The 22,188-nt window shown below is 42.4% G+C and overlaps 2 protein-coding genes across 2 annotated transcripts; both read right to left on the bottom strand.

The window, feature by feature from the left end:
• Window positions 1-9,240: 9,240 nt before the first annotated feature.
• Window positions 9,241-17,692, bottom strand: trim45 (tripartite motif containing 45). The gene is made up of 8 exons (XM_041056399.1): window positions 16,960-17,692; window positions 15,913-16,201; window positions 15,653-15,798; window positions 15,012-15,328; window positions 12,574-12,703; window positions 11,593-11,707; window positions 11,296-11,422; window positions 9,241-10,771 (listed from the first exon to the last, which is right to left on the bottom strand). The coding sequence occupies exons 1-8, from the start codon at window positions 17,445-17,447 to the stop codon at window positions 10,617-10,619; spliced, it is 1,767 nt and encodes a 588-aa protein (XP_040912333.1). The 5' UTR covers window positions 17,448-17,692; the 3' UTR covers window positions 9,241-10,616.
• Window positions 17,693-18,132: 440 nt separating this feature from the next.
• Window positions 18,133-22,057, bottom strand: vtcn1 (V-set domain containing T cell activation inhibitor 1). The gene is made up of 5 exons (XM_041057667.1): window positions 21,576-22,057; window positions 20,906-20,970; window positions 19,697-20,056; window positions 19,215-19,466; window positions 18,133-18,680 (listed from the first exon to the last, which is right to left on the bottom strand). The coding sequence occupies exons 1-5, from the start codon at window positions 21,605-21,607 to the stop codon at window positions 18,568-18,570; spliced, it is 822 nt and encodes a 273-aa protein (XP_040913601.1). The 5' UTR covers window positions 21,608-22,057; the 3' UTR covers window positions 18,133-18,567.
• Window positions 22,058-22,188: the final 131 nt, after the last annotated feature.

Below are 22,188 nucleotides of genomic sequence, written 5' to 3'. Positions count from 1 at the left end.
AAGTACCTGCAGCTTTTTATTTGCACATAGATTTTCTGTAAAGTGCAAATCACTCAAATTCTGTTTCAGCAAAAACCAGTGTAAGACTGTTAACAGATTACTTTGTAAGAAATTGTATGCTATAAATTGTAGATGTGAGCATAATGTTGTTGGAAGTATTGAGAGTGGAATAATGATTTTACACACACTGGTCAATTTATTTATTATGTTCAGCACCACTGAGCCCATGAGGAGCTTTATCAAGAATTCAAATTTATAATAAAAACCCTGTGAAAAGATGCTATCAAGTTCCATTATAGGAAATGTAGGATCCAGTGTTTTTGGAGCTTAAAGGACCTCTCCCAACTTTATACTTTTTAAGTTCCAATATTTTTTTATACATCATTTCATTTGTCAGAATCTTAGTATTTAAATTGGATTTTGCCATGTCCAGAATATGCATAGGTCCATGTTAAAGTCAAAACTGAGTCCTGTGATCTTTTTACTGTTTTGGCAGGAGCAGAGAGAAAACATGAAGACACACATTTAAAACAGAGCCTCAATAAATAAAGTTCAGTGCAAAGTCCTCCTTTCAGTTAAAGAGGACAATCTCACCTTTATACACAAGATACACAGTGAATGAGGCTTTAACCACTGAAGACTTAACCAATGAACTGTTGACCTTATGAAAAACTACCATTAAAAAAAAAAAAAAAACAATAATCAGATAAATGAGCGGGATGGCTAAAAAAGAAAAATGAGACATCAAACAGATAAATTCAGGTGATGTTTTAGTCATGTTTTAGCTACATGCAGCAGCACACTGCCTTATTCACTACGCTGCCTGGATCTATGCATCATAAATGTCCGCCGCACAAAACTGAATAATCTTATCAAATGCACTCTCCTTTATCAAAAGCAGCATGAGCTGTGTTGCCAGGAAGGACACAGTTTATCATATTAGTCCCCTGGTGTATGCCGAGAACGTTCTTGCCTTTTTTTTCTTTTTTTTTTTTTTTTGGACATGACAACGAGCGCTCTGTCTTCTTTTTCTGCAGAGAGACACCGCTGAATATGAGACAGGTGTCACTTTGCTTTCAGGAGCGTTTCTTCCACTCTCAGAGCAGTTTTCCCTTCGCCCTGGCCAAGAGCACACTCCCAGCCAAGAGCTCTCTCGGCTTTCTCTGCAAGTGAAGGATGTAATTTGTTAGAAACCTCAGTGATGACACTTCTCCTGCTGCTGAATAGCTGGCTTTCCTGTGGTATGACTTGGGTAAGGGCCACAAACCTGACCAGAAACTGTTAAAGGCTTGCCACCGACAAAGGTGACCATGATTTGTTCCACTGTGTTGAGTCTAAAGGCACTGAACTTCCTTCACTCTGGTAGAACAAGAGTACGGTACATGGCAGCCGCGTAAACATAAAACCCACCATTTCGTCACAAGTACAAATTATTCAGAAATGGATGATTGAAAGCGTATGAAGCTCTGTAGGCCTTGAGCAGCAGTAAGTAGGTGTGCAGACAACGAGAAGTACTGTTGTAGCAGCACTGTGACAATATTTGAATAGTTTTCAAAGTACTGTTTGAACTGTTTCCAAAAGGGCCAATATCTTTGGTAAAAAGAAGTTCTAGTGAAACCGGCTCACAGTGAGGCCTGTGGATTATCCAGAGTGGCTGGGACACTGTTTCTGGAAAGAGATGTTACCATTTGAACCATCCTGACAGTGCCCATTCAGAATTGGAAGGATGAAACCTTTTGACTTTGGTGATACCCTGAATTTGGCTCTGAGGTTGGCATGGCTGTGGACATTTAGAGTTGTTGAACTACATTTTTAAATGCATTGGAGACCACAGACAAAATTTCATTCCCTTTTACTGCATAGTTTTGTGTTTTGTTTTGTTGTTTGTTTTGGGGTTTTTTTTGTAGTTTGTGTTAAGCAAACAAAGGGCATATTCACAATATAGTGTGAATCCAAATTAATTCTGTAGACAGCCTGCATGCTTCTGTCTGTATCAATCAATCTCAAGATATAAGACTATAACTCATTAAAATTCTCTACAGCCACTCACTTTGCCAGTAGAGCTCTGTGTTTGGAAAAACAGGACTGTATTTCTTATCCTTTTGTCTCTCAGTGTGACCGCTCCAGATTGAAGTAGAGCTTAGCAGGCAGTTAGACTGCACTGTGATACTGTCAGCCCACATACCAAAGTGAGCTTTTCTCTGACAGGTAATCTATCCACGTATATACTCCAACCACAGAGACAGTCCCGGCGTTTTGCTGAGTGTGGAGACAGCCAGCCACCGAGTCCATCAGCTGGTCCTTGAGCTGCCACCGGCTGCAGCCTTGCTCTTTGCAGCAGCACCAGGACCACTGGGGCATCTGATTTACAGGACACCCCTCAGCGAGTGAATTAGTGGCAGTGCTGCGGCGTGCAGTGTCGTAATAACTGTGAAGACCTCCCTTCTGATGGGCATCACTATGAGTCACCCTCTGCGAGGAGAGCTGGTTGAGTTTGACGCCAGGGACACTGTGGCTGCGAGCAGACACACAAAAAAACCCAAAAGAGCTGAGCAGGCACAAAAAGGCTGACAGTTTCCAAATCACAGCCAAGTGGCAGAGAAGGAGGATGTGTGGTAGTGAGAGAAGGGAGGGTGTCCTTTGCTTCAATGCATCTTTGATTATCATTGTCAGAGGGATGGATGGCTGGACTGGACAGAATTCATCACACATTTCACGCCCAAAAAGAACAGTGCTGCGAAGACAAAACACTCATTCCATATTTCTTTGTGGAGAGGAGGAAGAATAGAAGTAGAAAACAAAACAAAACCAATCACAAAGTGTTTACAGGAGGCCTTGATGTGACATTAGATGCTATATTCCAGCTGGTAAACATGGCCACGAGCTGTCTGTCCTTCAGGCCTCTGCTTGACAGAATGAAATGGTGAATTATGACAGTTTCAAACCTGTGCATGATGTGTCGCACCAGAGCACCCGAGGAAACCCGCCTGTCAGTTCATGGGCAAGGTCAACAGAGACTTCTGGCTGTGGTGGACAGTGGCATGTGTATGTGTCTATAGAGGAAATGTGTGTGCATATGTGTGTGTTTCTCAAGTGTCAGTCTCATGCTCTAGCGGTAATAACTGCAGTGCTGAGAAGGGGCCTTATGACACACTCTTGAGTTTTGACATTCCAGTTAATGGTGCGATGCGGCTACATCTCACACCGCCAAGAAAAGTGATCATGGGTCCCTGCAGGGAGTGTGGCATGATGGGGAGATAAACTCTGTCCATGCGGCTGTGTACAGCACATCGTCTCTATGCAGTGATGCATGGATACTTATCTAATTAACAAATGATAACGAAGTGTGGGGATCCCATCTCGGCCATCATGGGACAGATTATACCAAACATTCCATCTGGATTATTTTAATTTTAGGATCCGGTTTAATTGAAATTAAAAACTAACCAGCCGCACTCAATGATCCCAGTATTCTTTTTAAATTCTTAGTACCTCAGAAGATTTCATGGAAGCACTGTATCATTATATAATGATGAGTTTCAATATTTGCCTGTTTGAATTAAATGTATGCCCAGCATGATCCTGATGGAGAGAAAAAAGGGGAAAAAAAATCTGGAATTGCTGAAATTTTGAAAGCAGAGCTCCATACAGTCACCGACTTCAACAGCACTCAAAAGTGAATTGTACCTTCATACCAGCCATATTTCATTTTCAGTTGATTGCAGCCTCATTTTACAATAAAACTTCTGAAACACAGTCTGTGCAGATGAAATGGGAAACAGAAACCCCCAAAGTGGCTTTCAAACACTTCTTACCCTTGAACAGAAACTGAGAGGAAAGCAAGGTGGCATGCAGAGATTCAAGAGATCTGGGTAAAACCAAATGCATGGTACATACAATAACAATAAGCAGCTGGAGTAAATTGAATTCAAAAAGCTCTGACACTGTGACAATGAGAGTTTGGCCTCCTCACCTTCACTGCTGCCATTCAGGCTGCAGCTCCGGCTGACACCAAACTTTCAATTTTTTATATAGCAGGCACCATGCCCTCATCAATATATCATTTTTTATTATTAGAGAAACAGTGTGGTGACTCAGAGGAGAGAGGACAATATCCAGTTCAAAAACACAAGGTAGCAGACTGCTGAACGTGCATTAAATATTTAATTATTATTATTTATTCCTAAAGAAACAAACGATAACACTAAGCTACACTCTGGCCTCAGACAGTGGTCTCAGCCACTGTGTATTTCAGTATTTTGTTGCATCATTAAGCAAAGTCATGCACAATACTGTGAGCTAAGAATCCTTTTCTCTGCTTCAGTAACACAAACTTTCTGAGGATATTCATATGTAATGACTGCATTCGTCTGTCACTGATCTATATTGATATATCTAAAACAATACCAGCAGATGCCTCCTTGTATTTCATCACCATCACTATCCATTAAACTCCTTCAGGTTCGCTGTTGTTTTCTGAGTCTGCATCCTGTTCTGCTGCTCCATGATCAGTCTCTTCTGTTGCACCAGACTTCTACTGGAAAACAAGACACATACATTGGACAACATGTCCTCAACCATCGTATCATCGTTCAGTTTCTTTTAAATGTAGAGGATCCAGTGTGAGATAAGGTTACCGTGTCAGTGACTAATGGCTTTGTGTGTTGGCAAAGGTAGAATGACAAATTACACTCATCTCATTAGACTGAGAAGCTTTCTGTTTACTTGCACTTTTTTTTAAGTCAGTGATTTTACTTTCAGTTCAATTAAATATTTAAACTCACGTAATGTTCACCATTGAACATTGCTGCAGACGAGCCAGAAAGTAAACTGACTTTTTGTATCATACTTGCACAAGGGAAGGTTATTGTACAGTAAACAAGCTAAACATTAAATGGTCAAACTTATTTAAGAATGCATCTTCAGACATGATGGTGATTTTTTTCTTACAAATTGAATAATGTCACGATTTCTTTTTTTATAATTCCAGAATGGCAGCATTCAGTAAAGTGTTCCTCTTCCTAACACTGCAAACAGACAGTGCCTGTTGTAGGATTCAGCTATTTTGGTCGCTCCTTAAACCCTCCACAGTTTGGCTCCTTTATATATTTGTGCTCTTTTAACCTCATATTCTGCACAAAGACTGCTCAGGTCTGACAACCGAATGCTGTTAAAAGTTCCATTGTTCAGGCTCAGGACAAAGGTGGATCGTGACTGTTTTAGCTTCAACACACCAGGAACTAGGTCAGTGCCACACAGGCAGAGTCAGAGCCACATTTTATGAAGCTTTTAAAAAAAAAAAAACACCTGCACTGACTGACATGTTTACAGCTTGCAACAGTTTTTTTGTTTGTTTTTTTTTCTGGCAGGGGGGGTTATTTTGTTTGAAATCTCTGTGTCTGACCATTCCTAAACATTATTTTGGTATTTTCATGAAACTGTATTTTCACAATTGCCGTGGAAATAAAATGTACTTGTATAATTTAAGACTCAAAGTCCATTGAAGGAAAAATAAAAGAGCATAAAACAGAGAATCGCAAACATGATAAACAACCGTAATCCAATCCATTTAAAAAAAGAATGAATAAAAAATTTAATAATAAAAACACAATAATGCCCTCACACCATCACTGTAAGTGACTGTGTTTGTTTTTATACCTGCTGTTTACCTTCAGGCACTTTCACAACATTCACATGTCGAATTGACATCCGAGGTGAAAGAACTGTATTTATTGGATTGCATTACATTGTTCGGCAGCTGTACGTAGTGCTGTATTTCTTCTCTAAAGTGTGCTGCTGTTTTCCTGTGCAGTGTGTCCCACTCTTGTACCGTCCCTCATAATCATCTTTACTGTTTTTATGCAGCTGTAATCTTTTTAAAAAGACGGATGTCGCATTTGAAAACCAAGGCTCTCATGTTGCGGCATCAGCTGAGCGTCTGTGAACGTAGACTGCAGCAGCTCCAAATATACAGACTTTATTACCTTTTACCAACTCTGCTATTTTCTGGCGGGAGCTGGTTAGGTTCCATTTAGAGCCAAGTAAGTATATTACTGTCGTGGCTGCGGCCTAACCTCTTTGTCTATAATCAGGTTACACAGTGTTCTACCTGAATGACCGGCAGTCTCTTAGCCTCTGTTGATCACACACCCATGAACACACACGTGAGTTTACTCTGAAGGAAGGTGTGGTTGTCTCTTACATAAACACTGATTCCTTTTTAGCAGTTCTATGTCAGTGGGATTGAAGCTCCAGTTTTCAGTTGCATACTTTTATTTTGAAGAAAGCCCTTGTGAGAGCTTCATCGCTTTTGGTGACCAAATGCTTTTTCTTATGTAACTTGCCCCCGAAACTCTAGTCTGTGATGCCTATGAATTATTGACATCACACTAATTTCAACAAATCAAGATGAATTATTCACAGCTCAACACAGGGATTCTCTATCAGGCTTTTCTGTAACAGTATGTTCATGATCCAATAGTCCCCACTGTGATTTTCAGGTGACCTTCAATGTGCAGTGTATGATTGTGTGTGCGTGTCTTGCCTTGACAATGATGGAAGCCAGCGCTGGTCTCTTGCAGCGCAGAGATAAAGTGTCTCTCAGAGAAGGATGTCAGGTGCTGTCACAACACTGGAATTGAGGTAGTAGGTTACATGCATCTCCGTCATCAGCCGAATTTATTTCTCTTTCTCTGTACATGCGCTGGCTTTGTCTCAGCTTTAAACTTTAGCCATTTTTCAGATTTAAAATGAGAGGATGACAAACACTACTGAATTTTATCCAGTGTTTATCCACTGGAATAAAAGTGAAGATGTGTCACTCTTCAGTTTCTTACATCTTGCTTAAATTTTAAAGTGGCCTGCTTGTTCAAAAAATAAAAAGTTAAGCCCAGAGTAAAAGCTCTTGGGATGAGGGTGATTGCAACTTAAAGTAGTGAGCATCATGTCTAATCACTGGCTCAGCTGTGATTTTTCCAGCGAAGGAACAATGCAAAAGACAGACACTTCTTTAAGCCTAAAGATTTGGAAAAAGTCATTTGTAGTTATCACATCTCGACTGCTATAACTTCTCCTACATCTGCACCAGTGAATCTTCTTCACCTCGACTGCAACTGGCCCAGAACTCTGCAGAGGCAGAAATAAAACGTTAATCTCATGTTACAACAGTTGTGACTTTTAGGGTTGATTTTCAAACTGCACTCTTGACACACAAGAAAGAATGTGCTCGGAACCCCCTGTTCTTTAAAAGTGTGACTGAGCCTCAGGTCGTCTGAATGTTTCAAGGTCGAGGCTCAAAACTAACGGTGACTGTTCTGTTGCTGGAGCTGCTCCTCAACTCTGAAATGAAACAAAAATTAATAAACAAGTTAATAAAATTTCACAGGGGGAATATCAAAATAAAACATCCAGAAACCACATGCTTATTTCATCACATATAAATGTCCAAATCCTGAATAAATTCATCATGAGAAAAACCAAATAAACCACATACACCCATGCAGTATATGTTTTTTGTAAATAAACATGCCTATATATGATGTTTTATAAATATTAGATGTTCCCATATTATGTGGATTTAAAGTACGTGAAACGTCTTAAAAAATTCCCCTACAAAAACAATAACCATAGTGTTACACATGATAAATTCATATGTGCCATATTATAAGGTATTATAATGATTGTGATGGTGATTATTATGAGATGTTTCCTATGGTTTCCTTCCTTCTCTTTGCCTGTTAGGATACTGAAAACAAATTACAGGCTGAACTTTCTTTAACTCAGTCTAAATAAGCGTAACTGGCAAAGCATGAAAACATAAAAAGCACCAAATGTAAAAGATTAAACATAAGAAAGATGTTCCTTGTCTGTGAGACAATATTGTATCATGATCGTTGGTTCTCTCAATTACAAGGTACATTACTTGAGAGCTCAATGGTGGGTGAAGGAGTTTTATGAGGTCTGGCATTAGTCCTTCCCTCTGGGGTTCACAGCAGCGGTGAGCATCCTGCCATTTGCAGTGCACTGTCATTGTTCAATTCTGTGTGTGTGTGTGTGTGTGTGTGTGTGTGTGTGTGTGTGTGTGTGTGTGTGCGTGCGTGTGTGTTCGTGTTAGCAGGCTCAGTTGCTACTTGACTGAATCCACTGAAACTAGGGAGAAACTGAGGGAAGTGAGAAATCAATAATAAAGGCAGGTTTTGATCCACTCCATCGTCTTTAACCCATACCTGCCTTTTCCTAATGGAAGTGTGTGTGTGTGTGTGTCTTTGTCCACAGTGACCTCCACTATCCGACTATAAACCCTCTCGTCCCAGCGTTGACTGCCATTTGAACGGTAATCACTCATCTCCATTTTGCCGTAACCGAACTATTACTGTGTTTGATTAAGCAGTGTCACCGCCGACATTGCTGATGTCACTTCCTCTGTGATGGGTTTTAGTTGGACAGGTCCCCATTCATCAAACATTCATACTAAGAGAGTCACTCTTACACTGCTTAAGACATTTTTCATGATAATGCAGTATTCATCAGGATCCTCTCGGCTCGGAGTGGCTCTGGTAAAGACGGCTTTAGAGAACGCTGATTATGAATGATTTGTAAGAACAAGCTGGGAAAACTTAATGCCACGAGCAGAAGGTCATGATCATTAGTTCTGGAAGAGCAGGCAGAGAACGGTAGCCCTCTCCTGCCACCTGGTGGTTTGGAGAGGGAACGAAAGCCTTTCTCAACCAAAAGACCAAAGCCCAGTCTGCTGCAGATGAAGCCTGGCATGGGACAGACATTGTAATGTGGTCAACCGAAGACCGGGAAAACAATTCTGGTCGAGCTGACGGTGTCGTGGGAGAAGAGATGCGAAGAACAAGAAACAAGTTGCTCGCAGGATGGAGGAGGCAGACTGAGCCTCCTGCTGGATATGGAGAAGGCATGGGGGGGGGGGGTTGGAAGCCATGAGCAGATGGGCAGGGATTCTGCGACTGCTGCCGGCACACCAACAGGGAGTGTTGTGGTTAAGGGTTGAAACACTCAGTGAAGGTTGGCATCTGCTCCTGGCCGAAGGCTGCAGCCACTTCATAACATAACCGGAGGATGCACCCCAACAGGTGTATGTCAGAATTATGACTTTTGTACTTTTCCCTTTGTTTTATTATTTTACTTCAGGGAGTATATTTGCAAAAAAAAGGGGTTCTATGTTCCTTTGATCAAGGAATGAAGCAGAATTTCAAAATTGACAAATACGTGTGTTTATTTCGTTGTACAGGCATGAATTTCAAGTAAAAACTGCTAAAACTGAAAAAAGGTTCGAGACTTGAACATACAGATGAATGTACAGTCAGTGTGAAATGTGAACAGCAGAAACATACTCACAGTGTTCAGAGAGGTTCCCTGTTATTGTGATTTATCTCGGACCACGAATGAAAAAGATCAGTCTTCATGTTGAGGATTTGTTTAGGTCTACTTTACTATTCATCTTTCTAATGAGCAAATTTAAAACTAAAAACATAACTATGTGCACTCGATAAGGCATATTCAGAATACAGAAAATACAGGTAATAAAGGCATAAAGTGGCTCATTATGAGTTTTATATTTGTAGTTGGAAGTCAGTGCTGTGACACGACGTCTGGAGGCTCGGAGTGTTTCCCGGATAAATCCCTCTTCAACACAAGGCACAGTGGAGCGGGGCTGCTAATCATGTTATATATAATATAATCATATTATTACATGTAATTAACTCTAAATACTTAATACTAAGTCATTTCTGTGCTTAATGATCCAAAGTAAAAAACAATCTTTCAGTGTTCTGTAAATGTTATCTGCAGAGTCGACGGGTTGTCGGGATCATGGCCCTTTTTTTGTAAACGTCGAAGAACAGAGATCAGAGTGGATTAATACGAATTACTGTTCATATCTTTCTGCATTAAAACTGTTTTTGAGGCACTATATTTCAAATTATATTTTCCTTTACTGAAGGATATAAAAAAATCACATATCAAATAATAAAGTTCAACAGTCTGGTGATTCTCTGTGTTTCTGTTTCTGTCTTAATGAGTTTTGCATTTAAGATATAAAACACTGATTTCAGCACCTTTGAAATCGACAGCAACTTTGAGGTTAAAAAAAAAAATCGGCTTGAGACCAGAGGATGTCTGGTGAAAGAACCGTGTAACAATGGAAAAAGCAGATCTATCTCTCCTCTGTGCCCTTCAGCAAGACCTTTAACGTTTGATTTAGGAGGAGACACATGCTGCTGTGATGTGTAGTGTTTCATCTTCTTTCTCCTCTATCTTGTTACAGGTAGGCAGAGCTTAGCTTAAAAAAAAAAGGCACCTGACAACATAGATTGAGAGATTTTAGTTCACACTTTGGTGTTTGTCTTGTACGTTAAGCTGGCTTCTGTATCACAGACTGTCTGGCAGAGGTGAGCACTTTGAGTGACTTTGAAGTCCCGCCTCACTCACTGTGGCTTTGGAGGTTCACCTTCCTCATCCGACCTTTTCAAATCTGCTCGAGATTCACACGAACGACCTGCACCTTGCTTTCCCCTGCTGTTCTAACCTTTTGGTTGCTGCCCTCCTCCATTAACTTGCATCATCTTGACAGGTCTTGTCTCCGTGTCACATCAGAGCTCCACGGTTCGCAGGTGGCCACGGGGGGAAACTGCAGCCAACACGCTCTGAGGCAAACACTCAGACTGCTCCACCGAGCTGCCACAGCAAGACCAGTGCGGCTTCCCAGGATGCCCCTTATGACCGTGGCCGCAGCCTTTAAATCCTCCTGCAGTAAGACAAACAGGCAGCAAGACAGACAGACAGATCAAGAGAGAAAGATCAGAAATGACAGCAGGATTTGTAGGAATCTGTCTGCGGAAGAGGAGATGAAAGAGACAGAGAGAGAGAGCAAAAATCTAAAAACTAAAGGATCTTGTACTTTTCAGTCTCATGTCTGACTATAAGGCAGTGTGCAATAAGAATATAGACCTAAATTTTCCACTATGTAGCACTAGTCATGAAAAATCTTCACAAGGTAAGATAATAATAAATTAATAATTGATCATTTGAATAAAGTCACCGATTCTTTATTTGGACACTGTTGCTACATATGAACAAACCCATTCCTCTAACAAACAGAAGTCATTCCACTCAAAAAGCACAGCAGCAATAAGCTGTTCCTGTTTGTTCTCTCTCTTTGTTCTACTTAAAAACCAAGTGTACCATTTCTGTTGCTCTGAGTTTATTGTGAATAACACATAAATGAAGTGTCCTTCCGACCTGACATTTTGTGGAGGAAGATGTGTGTACCTGGCATGGTTCCCGGACAGCCACAGCGAGCCTCTTTGGCTCCTCCACTGGAGCAGAAGGAGCAGCAGTGAAACGTCCCACTGTGACGCCTGAGCTTCCTCCTCACATTCAGAATGAACGGAGAACCCTGCAGCACGAGATAGGACAAAGTCAGTCAGCCGCTCGGTCAGTCTGTCCAGGTGGACAGAAACCAACACTTATCTGTCCCAGGAGACAAATTCAACATCAGAGCTGGCTAAGTTAATTCCCTGAACTTTCATATATTCCTGTGGCAAACTTCTTGAGTTGGTTTCATACCTTGACATGTTGGGCTTTGACACAAACCCACACTGAGTAGTTTCCCGGCTCTTCAGCTGTGTATGAAACACTGTAGGATCCGTCGTTGTTGTCAACCACTGTCGTCTCCACTGTGCTGAAAGAAAAGACAAGTGATCGTCTTCTTGATACGATAAAATATCAACAAAACAAAATCGGTTTTGTTTCACCAAAATCAGTTTCCTGAACTTCATCTCCTGTCATCAAATGTCCTTCTCACATTTCACTGAATGACATTAACAACAGAGCAAGGGTGATCAATCAGTCAGCTTTTATTTGTAAAGTGTAACACAGTGAGTTACGAATAAAAGAGAAAAAAAAAGGAAACCATAAAACCAGGAACTGAGGAAAAGTTTTCCTGCTGTCTCTCTTTTTTTTCTCCTTTCTTTTTTTACACTGTTTTCAGTTTCAGGCCACGACCAGTCGTGAATCAGCCTCACCGCATTGTGGTCAACCTGCTTCCGCATGTTGTCTAATTCTGTTCATCACTTTCATTACATAAACAAGGAAGTTGCAACGATTATTATGTAGCCAAAGAGGAAACAGGTTTTGTGGTTATTTAGCAACAACCTAATACTGGTTACACTGGATCTCATCAAGGTGGCTACAGCTGATCTGGTGTGAGTGACTGCACATCACTCTCATTACAGATTGTAGGTGAGACAGACAGAGAGATGCTGCCTTCAGATGGCTGTAAGAGCTAATTAACTACAAAGGCAGGCATTCATACATGCAAGCTGCTGTGCGTAAGAGATGCTGGTAAGAATCGGATATTAACAGGATATGAATCTCGCTGGTCAAACACACGAGAATAAATCCTCAGTTTGCCTCATGAAAATATCCTCTTTCAAAATACAGGTTTCCTTCCTTAAACTTCAGCTTCTTTCAGAACAGTTTTTAAATCCAGATGTGCTAAAGAAAGTTAAAATACTGACAACAGGCCAGGCACTGTCACACACTCACCAGTTTTTCTTCTCCTTGTGGACGATACTGACCAGGACGTGCTCTCCACCTCGGGTCATCTGCTCTCCAGCTGCGTCTCTGCACACCAGGGTGAAGTGGCCCTGCTGGCCCTCCCTGCCCCGCTGCAGACCTGTGACCATGAGGAGTTAAAGGTTAGAGGTCAGACAGATGAGCTGAGCAAGAAAAAAAAATACACAACATAGCCAAAAAAATAGGCAATACTTGAATATGCGATTGCTGATCGAATCTTTAAAAAATGGGCATTGATCTGGTGCTTTAACAACCCCCGCTGTTCTGGTTTCAGGCTTTCAAAAAGATTCTGAACCAGGGCTGCAGAGATTTACTCCCATTCAGCCACAAGAGCATTAGTGAAACTGGGCACTGATGTCGGCTGATAAAGAATCGCTGCTGTCAGGTTCTTCTACACCAAACTGGGAAACCATTACTTCATGTACCTAATTTTGTACAAATGATCTATTTCACGCTGAAACAGGAAAAGGAACTTTCCCAAACTGTTGCTAAGTTTGAAGCACATTCTCATATGCAATATCTGCATGTTTTATTATTTTGATTTACCATAACTGGAACTGAGAGACGCAGCCCAACAGTGAAAAAAAACCTCAGATTAAAAGTGCAAAAAAACATGTGGAGGCAAGCAACGCACAAGCAACCAAGTCTGAGTAACACATGGAGAAATACTGTATCTCTCAGACACAGTCACACCTGGAGGAAAAAGAAAAAGTTTTTTGTGAAAGTACTGAAAAACACACAAGAACCAGACAGAGAGCCACCAACACAATTAGGACAACTGTCCAAGGTTTTACGAGTGATCCTGCACGGTCACATCGCATTTAAAGAGGCACTTCATCATTCAGGCACGCCACCAAATGGAGACACTTAACACATCTGTCTTGTGCCCCTCAAGACTTCAGTCACACACACACAGACACACACTGTCTCACTCAGAAACAACCCCCCACTGAGTGCTTAAGTAAGCCACTTTTCACCCTCAACATACGGTGGCTGTGTGACTTCAGGCACAGTTGGGCTTCACTGCTGCTGACCAGAGTTTTCCAGAACCTCACACCGTTATTTAGTATTTCGTTAGCTTGTTCTGCTGAGCTCCAGGGACACACTCGCTGAGGACATTCATCTGCTGTTGTTGTCTGTGTTAAAGTCAACATCACTTGTGTTCGCATAAGTGATTAATGCTGCTTTGCATTTTCTTGTCAGTCTGTTAGCCGTTCCATAACTAATGATCCTGCACTGTGTTTTCCTCTGTTATTAGTCAGTGTTTTCCAGTGACTGTTATTTATGCTATTATTTTTCTGTTACATTCTTTCTGTTTTTACTTATAAATATAGGATTTGAGAACAGGAATTACCTCCACTGCCACATTTGGACCCCTGTTTCTATCAGCACTACCTCTGCTGCTACTATGGGTCTGAATTGTCTGTGAATTTGTGTGTGTGTGCGCTTTCTAGACCAAGTACCCAGCAGCTGTCACCATTACAGAGCCAGCTGTTCTGGGCCACATTTCACCTGCGCTGCACAGCCTCGTGGTGCAAATCCACCACTTCAAAACCCTCTTATCCCACAGAGAAGGGATAATCGTCAGTAAGCCTCTGTGATTTCTGCTCTCTAATAGTCCACACAAAAAACTGGCCCTTATCTGGCCCCTTAAATGAAAAAGCTGCTTTGTGAGAAGCGGATGTGGCTGACGAAAGTTTGCAGGGAACAAACAAATTAAAAGCAGATAAAGATAAAATGCAGCCCAATCCAACATAAAAAAAAGTTTTAAAAACACGTTAAAAAAAAGCAAATACAGAAAGGAAGTGTGGATAAATGGAAAGGTCACCACACGGAAAAATGCTCTGTATGAGCCAAACATTATGCAAACAGACGAACACAGACACAGACAAGTGCTTGGCACAATAAATGGATTGACCTTCTGGCAAACATTGCAACAATACACTCGCTCTTTGACACAGACGAGACTTGGCATAGAGTCACTTTTTGCTTTTCACTTCTCACACAGGTAAACACTGCTTTAATCTAAGTGACAAATCTCTGCTGTGTGTGTGTGTGCGTGTGTGTGTGTGTGTGTGTGTGTGTGTGTGTGTGCGTGTGTGGTGGGGTGGGGTGGGGTTCTTCCTTTATGAAACCCTGGAGCTCAGTGCGCTGCCTTCAGGCAACTCCACATTCCTTTGGTCCCAAAGGAATTTCTGTCTCAGAGCCAAAAACCCAGGAAGGTAACAGTAGTCTTTAACTGCTCCAGGAGAAGTCGGTCTACAATCCACCTCCTCCCCCGAGCCTTTGACCTGTCCTCTCCACATCCCCACCCACCTGCAGCTACTCATGCTGGGTAATCTCTGTGGTTGCAGAACTAAAAAGCACTTCAAAAAATAAATATCTGTATATTGACACTAGTGGTTTACCTTCCCCTTCAATGGTGCACTTGCTGAGGTCCACTGTCTTAGAGTTGATCATCCCGACCACCGGGTAGCCCTCCACCTCCCCTGCGGGCTCCCTGGGCATGAAGCTGATACTGCTGCCGTCGTCCGGGGCGACAGTTGCCGGGTGGGGGTCGTAGCTGCTCTCTGCCAGACTGGTCAGCCTCCTCAGGGTCACTCCTTTGGCGCTGAGGATCTCGGCCTCAGACCCACAGCTCAGCAGTCTCTCTGCAAACTCCACACCACCTCGGACATCCAGCAGAGCCTGCTGCAGCTGCGCCTTCTGCAGGTGCAGCTGGTTCCTGTTGGACAAGTACAGCAGAAGTCTAGAATTGGTATGGAGGAACGTGTGTGTTTGCATTTTTGTGGTTCTATATTGATTCAGCAAAGACCAATAATAAGGTCAGAGGTCAATTACCTGGCCTAGAGTTGTTGTAGACTCAGTGAAAGCAGCATCAATAAATTCACATAAATGAGTAAATAAAATATTCAGTCAGTCTATAATTAAAACTTTTACTCCTTACTGAGAGAGTGAGCAGGATACTTCACAAATAGCCTCTTATATTTAGTCCTAGTGTAACTTTTTGCTCGATAAATACAAGTTCTTTCTGTTCTTTGTCTCATACCTGCGTTGGACACGGAGCTCCTCCAGGCGACGCAGCAGAGACAGGCAGTGGGCTTCCACAGCACTGGCATAGCCTCGTGCAAACGCCCTCACCTCACTGGCTGTTGCCTCCACTCGTGCCTGCAAAGCCTCCTGGGATACTTCCACCTGAAGGAAGGTAGAGAGAAAGAACTTTGTTTTTAAAAAAAAGTCATGTACGACAGGTGTGGATTATAAGGTTTTATATTATGAGGAATTACATTGTGACACACTGTGTTACACCTTCTGCAGTGACTCCTCCAGACGCTCCAGGCGAGGTCGCAGGCGCACAGAGACCATCTCCCGGATGCGGTCTCCATGACGATCAATAACATCATGTGTGGGACAGCAGCGGTGATCGCGGTGCAGCATGGCGGCACACTCCAGGCAGACGGGCAGGTCGCAGGGCTGACAGAAGAGCCGGAGCTCCTGGGCGGGATGGAGGGAGCAGAGGACGGGGCGGCAAAGACGACCACGGGACTTCAGCTCCTCCAGACCCCGAACAGAGTGAGACGATGTCCGTTTCTGCCGCCTGCAGACAGCAGAGAGAACAGAGACAGATACTCACGTCTGTGTGTCAGATTAAAGATTCAGTTCAACCTCAGGCTTCAGCTGGAGGTCGGACTTTACCTTCTGTTGGCTGGAAGAGAAGAGAATACGATTAAAAACAGGACAGAGAGACAGGGAGACAGAGTAGAAAAACATGGAATGGAATCTCACATACTCACATATAAAATGTGTCCTATATGGAGGAAGCACAGGACAGTAGAGTAGAACAGAACACAGTAGAATTAAATACAACAGAGCAGAAATCTGCCTGTGAATGTGGCACAGAATAGAAAAGAATCTACCTGTTAACTTTTACAGCAGAACAGAACTACTCCTATACAAGAATGTGTGGAACAGAACAGAATAGAATAGAAGCTCGTCCACCAGCTGGAGTAGAACAGAATATTAGTTTGTGAAAGCACAAAAGAATGAGCAGAACAAAACAGAGAATGATAGAATGGACCTCTTAGCTGGACAGAATAATAGAATACAATATAATAGAATTGAACAAATTAGAAAAGAGTAAAAAATCTAATCTGCTATCTTGATAACAGAGAACAGACTAGAATCTTACAGTGAGCATGAATGAGAACAGAACTTTATGATAGAACACAATAGAACAGAGTATGATAGAATGTACCCACCTGTTGGCCTGACCACAGAACAGAATCTCACAGTGAGCCTGAACTAGAACGGAACTTTATAAGAGAATAGAACAGGATTGCATAGAACAGACTCTACCTGTGCGCCTGGCAGCAGAACTCGCACAGGTTGACGCTGCAGACCTCGCAGCGGCTCTCGGCGCCTCCTTCGCCGCACAGGTCGCATCCCAGCGGGCCGTCCGTCACCAGGGTCTCCAGGAATACTTCGTCCAGCGCCAGGTGGTCGGTGCTCAGCCCGGCCGGTCCCGACGGAGGAATGTCCACCTCGGAGTCACAGTCGGGACAGAGCACCGTGACGGTGACGGCAGGTCGGTCCGCCTCCACCGCCTCGCCGCTCCTGCCGTCCTCCGGACCGTCCCGGTGGCCGCGAGAAGACACGGAAAACGGCTCTAGCTGGCCGATACAGTCGGCGCAGAAGGTGTGCAGGCAGGGGAGGATCTTAGGGTCCCGGTACAGGCGTTTACACGCGTTACAAACCGCCCTCGGGTTTACCAGGACGCCGTTTGGTTCGTCTTCCGAGCTTAACGTTGACTGCTCCGCGTTTTCTTTCTGTTCACTCTGCGACATTGTCTGTTTTCGGTGAGTCCTGGTGCCAAAAACAAACCCAGTGATTACCACCGCGAAACCCACCGAGCTCCACAAACCCGTGGGAACTGGCCGGCAGACCGCCTCTCTGAAACCCTCTCCTCTGCACAGGAACCACTCACATCTAACTGTTCACACCTGGATGGAAAAACAATGTTTTCATTTCATGTCATTGATTCAAATACCACGGGAAAGTCCTACTTTTCCCGTGGAAAACTAGGCTGCGTTCAGGGCTCCCTGGGACATATGACACCTCACTCACTGCCAGACCAATGGGAAACCTCACACGGCCTATCAGGGGTGGGCCAAAGACTTTCCGGGACTCCTCGCTACCAGTCTGGGACCCTGACTGTCCCCATCTACTGGCGGGACAGAACTGTGTGTTTTTTTAAGCATGGATTGTTATCACGTATTGTTATCACGTGTTATCACACGCTAGTTGTAGTTTTTTGGTCTTTGTTGCTCTGAGGGCAGAGACAATCCCACTGGTGGAATTTTTACTGTTTTTATGTCTACATTCTTTTTTTTTTGAAAACACGTTCATTCAATTCTTTGTTATTAATTAGTATTAATTACTCTTATGAAGTAATGAAGTAATGTACTTAATGTGAGATTCATTTTTTGTCACTTAACTCAATGACACAATAAACAGTTGGCTTCTATTTGGTAAGATCTACTGTACATGGAGTCCTGAAACAGGCAGTAAAGCAGTAACAAAGACAAGCAAACAAACAAACAAACAAACAAAACAAAAACTATAATAATAATAATAATGTGTGTGGTGTTTACAACATAGAAGGTAGTTCATCTTGTTTTACATTAGAAAGACAGATACAAATAAAAACTCACACTAATAGGAAAATTTTACTGAAAAATAATATAGACAGAGTCTTCACTTAGAGTAAAACATGACACTCACATCGGGGGAATAAAAAGAAAATGTAAAAGCTGACTGAGAGTTAAACGCTGTTACACAGTAACAACATCCACTGTAATAAATTAACAACCAAAGCAACATAATGTTCAGAAATCCATCGCCCTGATGCACTGTGGTCACCTGGGATGAGCTGTGCAGGGCAATATTTAATGTCTGTTTGTGTAATTAGGTCTGATAATAGATGCAGAGGACACTGGTCATGATGCTCAGGTAACCTGACGTCAGCAGGGATGAAGCAGTGCTGTAGTTGAAGTATGTCTTCTCCAGTACTGCAGACTCTGAAAAATATGAAAGGAGATTCAGTTTTGTTCAATCTGTTTTGCTTTGTTTTTCAATCTTTCATTTTGTTTTATTGTGTTTTATCCTTTGGCCAGGCTGCCTGTTTTTATCTGGTCACATCAGTGAATATATATATTCTTTTTAATTAGAAATGCCTGCTAGATTTCTTCTCTTTTCAGAGACAGATAAATAAAAGAATGGTAAAAAAAAAAAAAAAAAAAAAGCAGCAGGGGTCGGATCAGATCAGATAACACAGAAAACAATCAGAGATAGCAAGTCTGATGATATCATCAGGGTTCACAAAGCTCATTCAGAGCCACAGAAATAAATTACATTATCCCGCTGTTTTCACAGGCTGCGTAGTTCTCCTCATGATGCCTGAACTGAACTTCATGAGTAAAATCAGTAGGCTGCCCTTTGTCTTTTGCTTGCAAACCCTTCAGAGTCTCTCTTTGGATTTTGCCAGTCCATGACCCATCAACAGAGAGACTTTAACTTCACACACGTGGCACGAAGTGATCATAAAATCCCACCTGTCACAGTCGCCTGAGAGATCGACATCACCAAGTCATTTTCAATCTTGCAGGTGTAGCTGCTGCTGATGTTGGCCTGCTGCAGGGCGCTAACAACACTGTATATGCCTCCAGAGCTTTGTGAGAAGTTTGTGCTTCCCTGCAGGACGTCTCCGTCATAGTTCAGCCATGTCACATGTGGCTTGGGGAGCCACCTGCTTGCCTTGGCAGTCAGGACACCATTTGAGAATGTAAATGCTGGGGCTGAAAAGGCTGAGACAGTGAGAGAGGTGAATATGAGTTGGGGTCCCGGTCCCAGATGAAATTACTTAAACATGTCTTCCTTGGAGAACTTAAAATTATTTAACCTCTCCTACTGCCATACATAATGAAATACTATACATTATGAACACAGTGTAAGGTTAAAGTAAAGTGTTCACTGTGTTTTCAGAGAAATTCATTTCCAAAGCAAACAGTGAAACTGGAAGGACGAGTCGTCCTACCTGCTGTTCTGAGACGAATGTTGACCGTCCCTCCACCATCAGATGAGCTGATGCTGCAGGTGTACTCCCCCTCATCACTGCTTCTCACATTCCTCATCAGCAGAGAGGCGTTCCCCGTCACTAAAGCATCAGGGAAGAGCTGAGTTCTCCCTCTGAACTGCGAGTTCTGGTCCCCGAGATCCGGAACTCCGTCCTTGTACTGGTAAACGAGTCCCTCCAGGCCCTCCTTCTCCCAGGTGACTGACAGCTGGCTGACTCTGGTTTGTTCGCTTTGCAAGCGAAGAGAGCAGCTGAGGAGCTTATCCTCGCCGAGGTTGGCGATGGGCACCGTGTTGCTGCTCAGCACCTCAGAGGAGGAATCTGTGGGACGAGGACATGGGCTCAGACTCGTGATGGAAAACACATCCAGATCATTAGGCCACTGAGTTACAGGCAATGAAGAGATCCCTTCCTAAAGTTACTCCAGGCTCAGAGACAAAATCCACAGTCCTTAGGGTATCTTCCAAAGTTACAGTCTTTCCCTCGTTTTTATGTTACTGTGGCTCAACAAGGAAACACTGAGCTGAAACGACTGCCACCCTGAAAGATACTCATGTGATTTGACTAAACGAGACTGGTGAAGCCTCATATTATCTTCAGCTGAAATCTTTGGAATGCATTTTTGCCCTGAACAACAACTTTGGATTTTGTTCCCACTGGATTCACAGTAGGAAAGATCTCTTCCTGTGTTATCAAGGTGAACAACAAGACGTGAAAACATGTGAACCTCTCATTCAACACTGTCGCTGTCTTTGCAGGTGCTGAGTGACAAATGTCTACACGATTAAAGATTCACAGACATCCTCACGCTGCCTGTTTCAGTTCTCCTTTTTATTCTAGACTTGATTTAACATTGACTAAAAATAAAAGAACCAGCAAGGAACAAACTGTGTGCAGGTACTTTTTTAATCTTGCACATAAAAGATGCAGGGACATTTCTACATACACCATTTATCTGAGATGGAAATTCAACAACACACGTAAAGATAGACACACATACACATCCCTTTAAACACTTGGTGGTGTCTTGTCATCCACAAGAATTAACTCCTTTTCTTGTTTAGACAAACACAGTGTGTGTGTACTGAACACACCCATGTGTCCCCTCAGGCCTCACAGGGCCATCACCAGAGATAAAACAGGATTCTCACAAGGATCCACGGGTCTTACTTGAGAAGGCCAAGGCCAAGATGAGGATGATGATGGCTGAGAATAAGACGATGAGGGTAATCATGCTGCACGCAGAGGAGAAACACAAACACAGGAAAATGTAAGGACCCAGACACAGTGACAGCTTCTGCTAAAATCAACACATGGATCAACTTTATCAGTTACTTCAGTAAAAATATTCATAGGACAATTTAAAAATACTCCTGCTGAAGTAGAAGTTTGCATTAAAATATTACTCAAGCAAAGATTCAGGAAAAGTGAAGAATCAGCAAAATGTGTTGTAAGTATTCAGTTTTGAGTCAAAGTCACTGTGACTTGTGCCTAAAATTACATTAGTATTAGATGGTTTCTGATGCATCAGTGATTAAAGCATTTTACTGTTGAGGTGGAGCTACTTTTAACCACATCATATACTTTTTTACTGAGCTGTGCCTTTTTCGGTTTAGGATTTTACCTCTTTGGACCTTGAACAGTTATGTAAATTACACCATCTTAGAAATTTAAAGAGGAAATGTGCCTTTGGTAAAACAGCCAACAAGTCATAGACATATAAACCACAACACTGCTGAGAGTTGCACTGGACTCACAAAAGAAGAAGTAACTCAAAATTGCACTTGAACATAGCACATGAGAGACTGAACTCAGTTTCTTTGCACCACTTCAGACACACCTGTAGAAGATGATCTGCCCCAGGGAAGCCATGGCTGCCGACGAAACCTCGTGAGGCGAACAAACGATTGCAATCCCGTTGCTTCAGTCAAAGGTCCAGTCATGCCATTCATCCTTAAATATCCACCATTCCTCCAAAAATAACAGGCTTCCTCTGCTTCCACGCAGTGACAGTCTGCTGTTTGGCCTCTCTCACAGCACCTGAAACACAACACCATAAGTAAATATTACCTTTAAGGCGTGGGCTTGTTTCCCTGGATGACGTTTGGTATGTTTGATATGATATACTGTAAAAATTACCACCTTTACTGTGCCTATGACATGGATTTGGCCATTTATGTAATTTTAGCAAATAGTATTGGCAGCAGCAGGCTTAAACCATGTGAAAATAATGAGTTGATACAAAAAGGCAAAAGGTTTAGTTGAAAGTTATGTCTGATATTTCCAAAGAAACAACATGAGCTCAAATAAAAGTACCAATACAACAATGTCAAAATAATCTATGAGTAAAAGTACATAAGCATTATCAGCAAAATGTCTTTAAAGCATCAAAGGTACTTTGTTCCTCTGACTGATGTGTTTTTATACATTACAGTTTCAACCCTGATGCACCA

Source organism: Toxotes jaculatrix, chromosome 15 (genome assembly GCF_017976425.1).
Source record: "Toxotes jaculatrix isolate fToxJac2 chromosome 15, fToxJac2.pri, whole genome shotgun sequence".
Classification (NCBI taxonomy): Eukaryota; Metazoa; Chordata; class Actinopteri; family Toxotidae; genus Toxotes; species Toxotes jaculatrix.
This window is presented reverse-complemented; position numbering and strand designations above follow the sequence as displayed.

What these genes read in the sequence shown, in the direction of transcription:
- vtcn1 (XM_041057667.1), bottom strand. Translation starts at nt 21,607, where the DNA reads ATGGCTTCCCTGGGGCAGATCATCTTCTACAG. An exon ending in CTTGGCCTTGGCCTTCTCAA is followed by an intron (nt 20,057 to 20,905) that starts GTAAGACCCGTG and finishes CTCGTCCCACAG; the next exon opens with ATTCCTCCTCTGAGGTGCTG. An exon ending in CTCTCAGGCGACTGTGACAG is followed by an intron (nt 18,681 to 19,214) that starts GTGGGATTTTAT and finishes CATATTTTTCAG; the next exon opens with AGTCTGCAGTACTGGAGAAG.
- trim45 (XM_041056399.1), bottom strand. Translation starts at nt 17,447, where the DNA reads ATGTCGCAGAGTGAACAGAAAGAAAACGCGGAGCAGTCAACGTTAAGC. An exon ending in GTGCACCATTGAAGGGGAAG is followed by an intron (nt 12,704 to 15,011) that starts GTAAACCACTAG and finishes TCATGGTCACAG; the next exon opens with GTCTGCAGCGGGGCAGGGAG. An exon ending in TCAAAGCCCAACATGTCAAG is followed by an intron (nt 11,423 to 11,592) that starts GTATGAAACCAA and finishes CTCGTGCTGCAG; the next exon opens with GGTTCTCCGTTCATTCTGAA.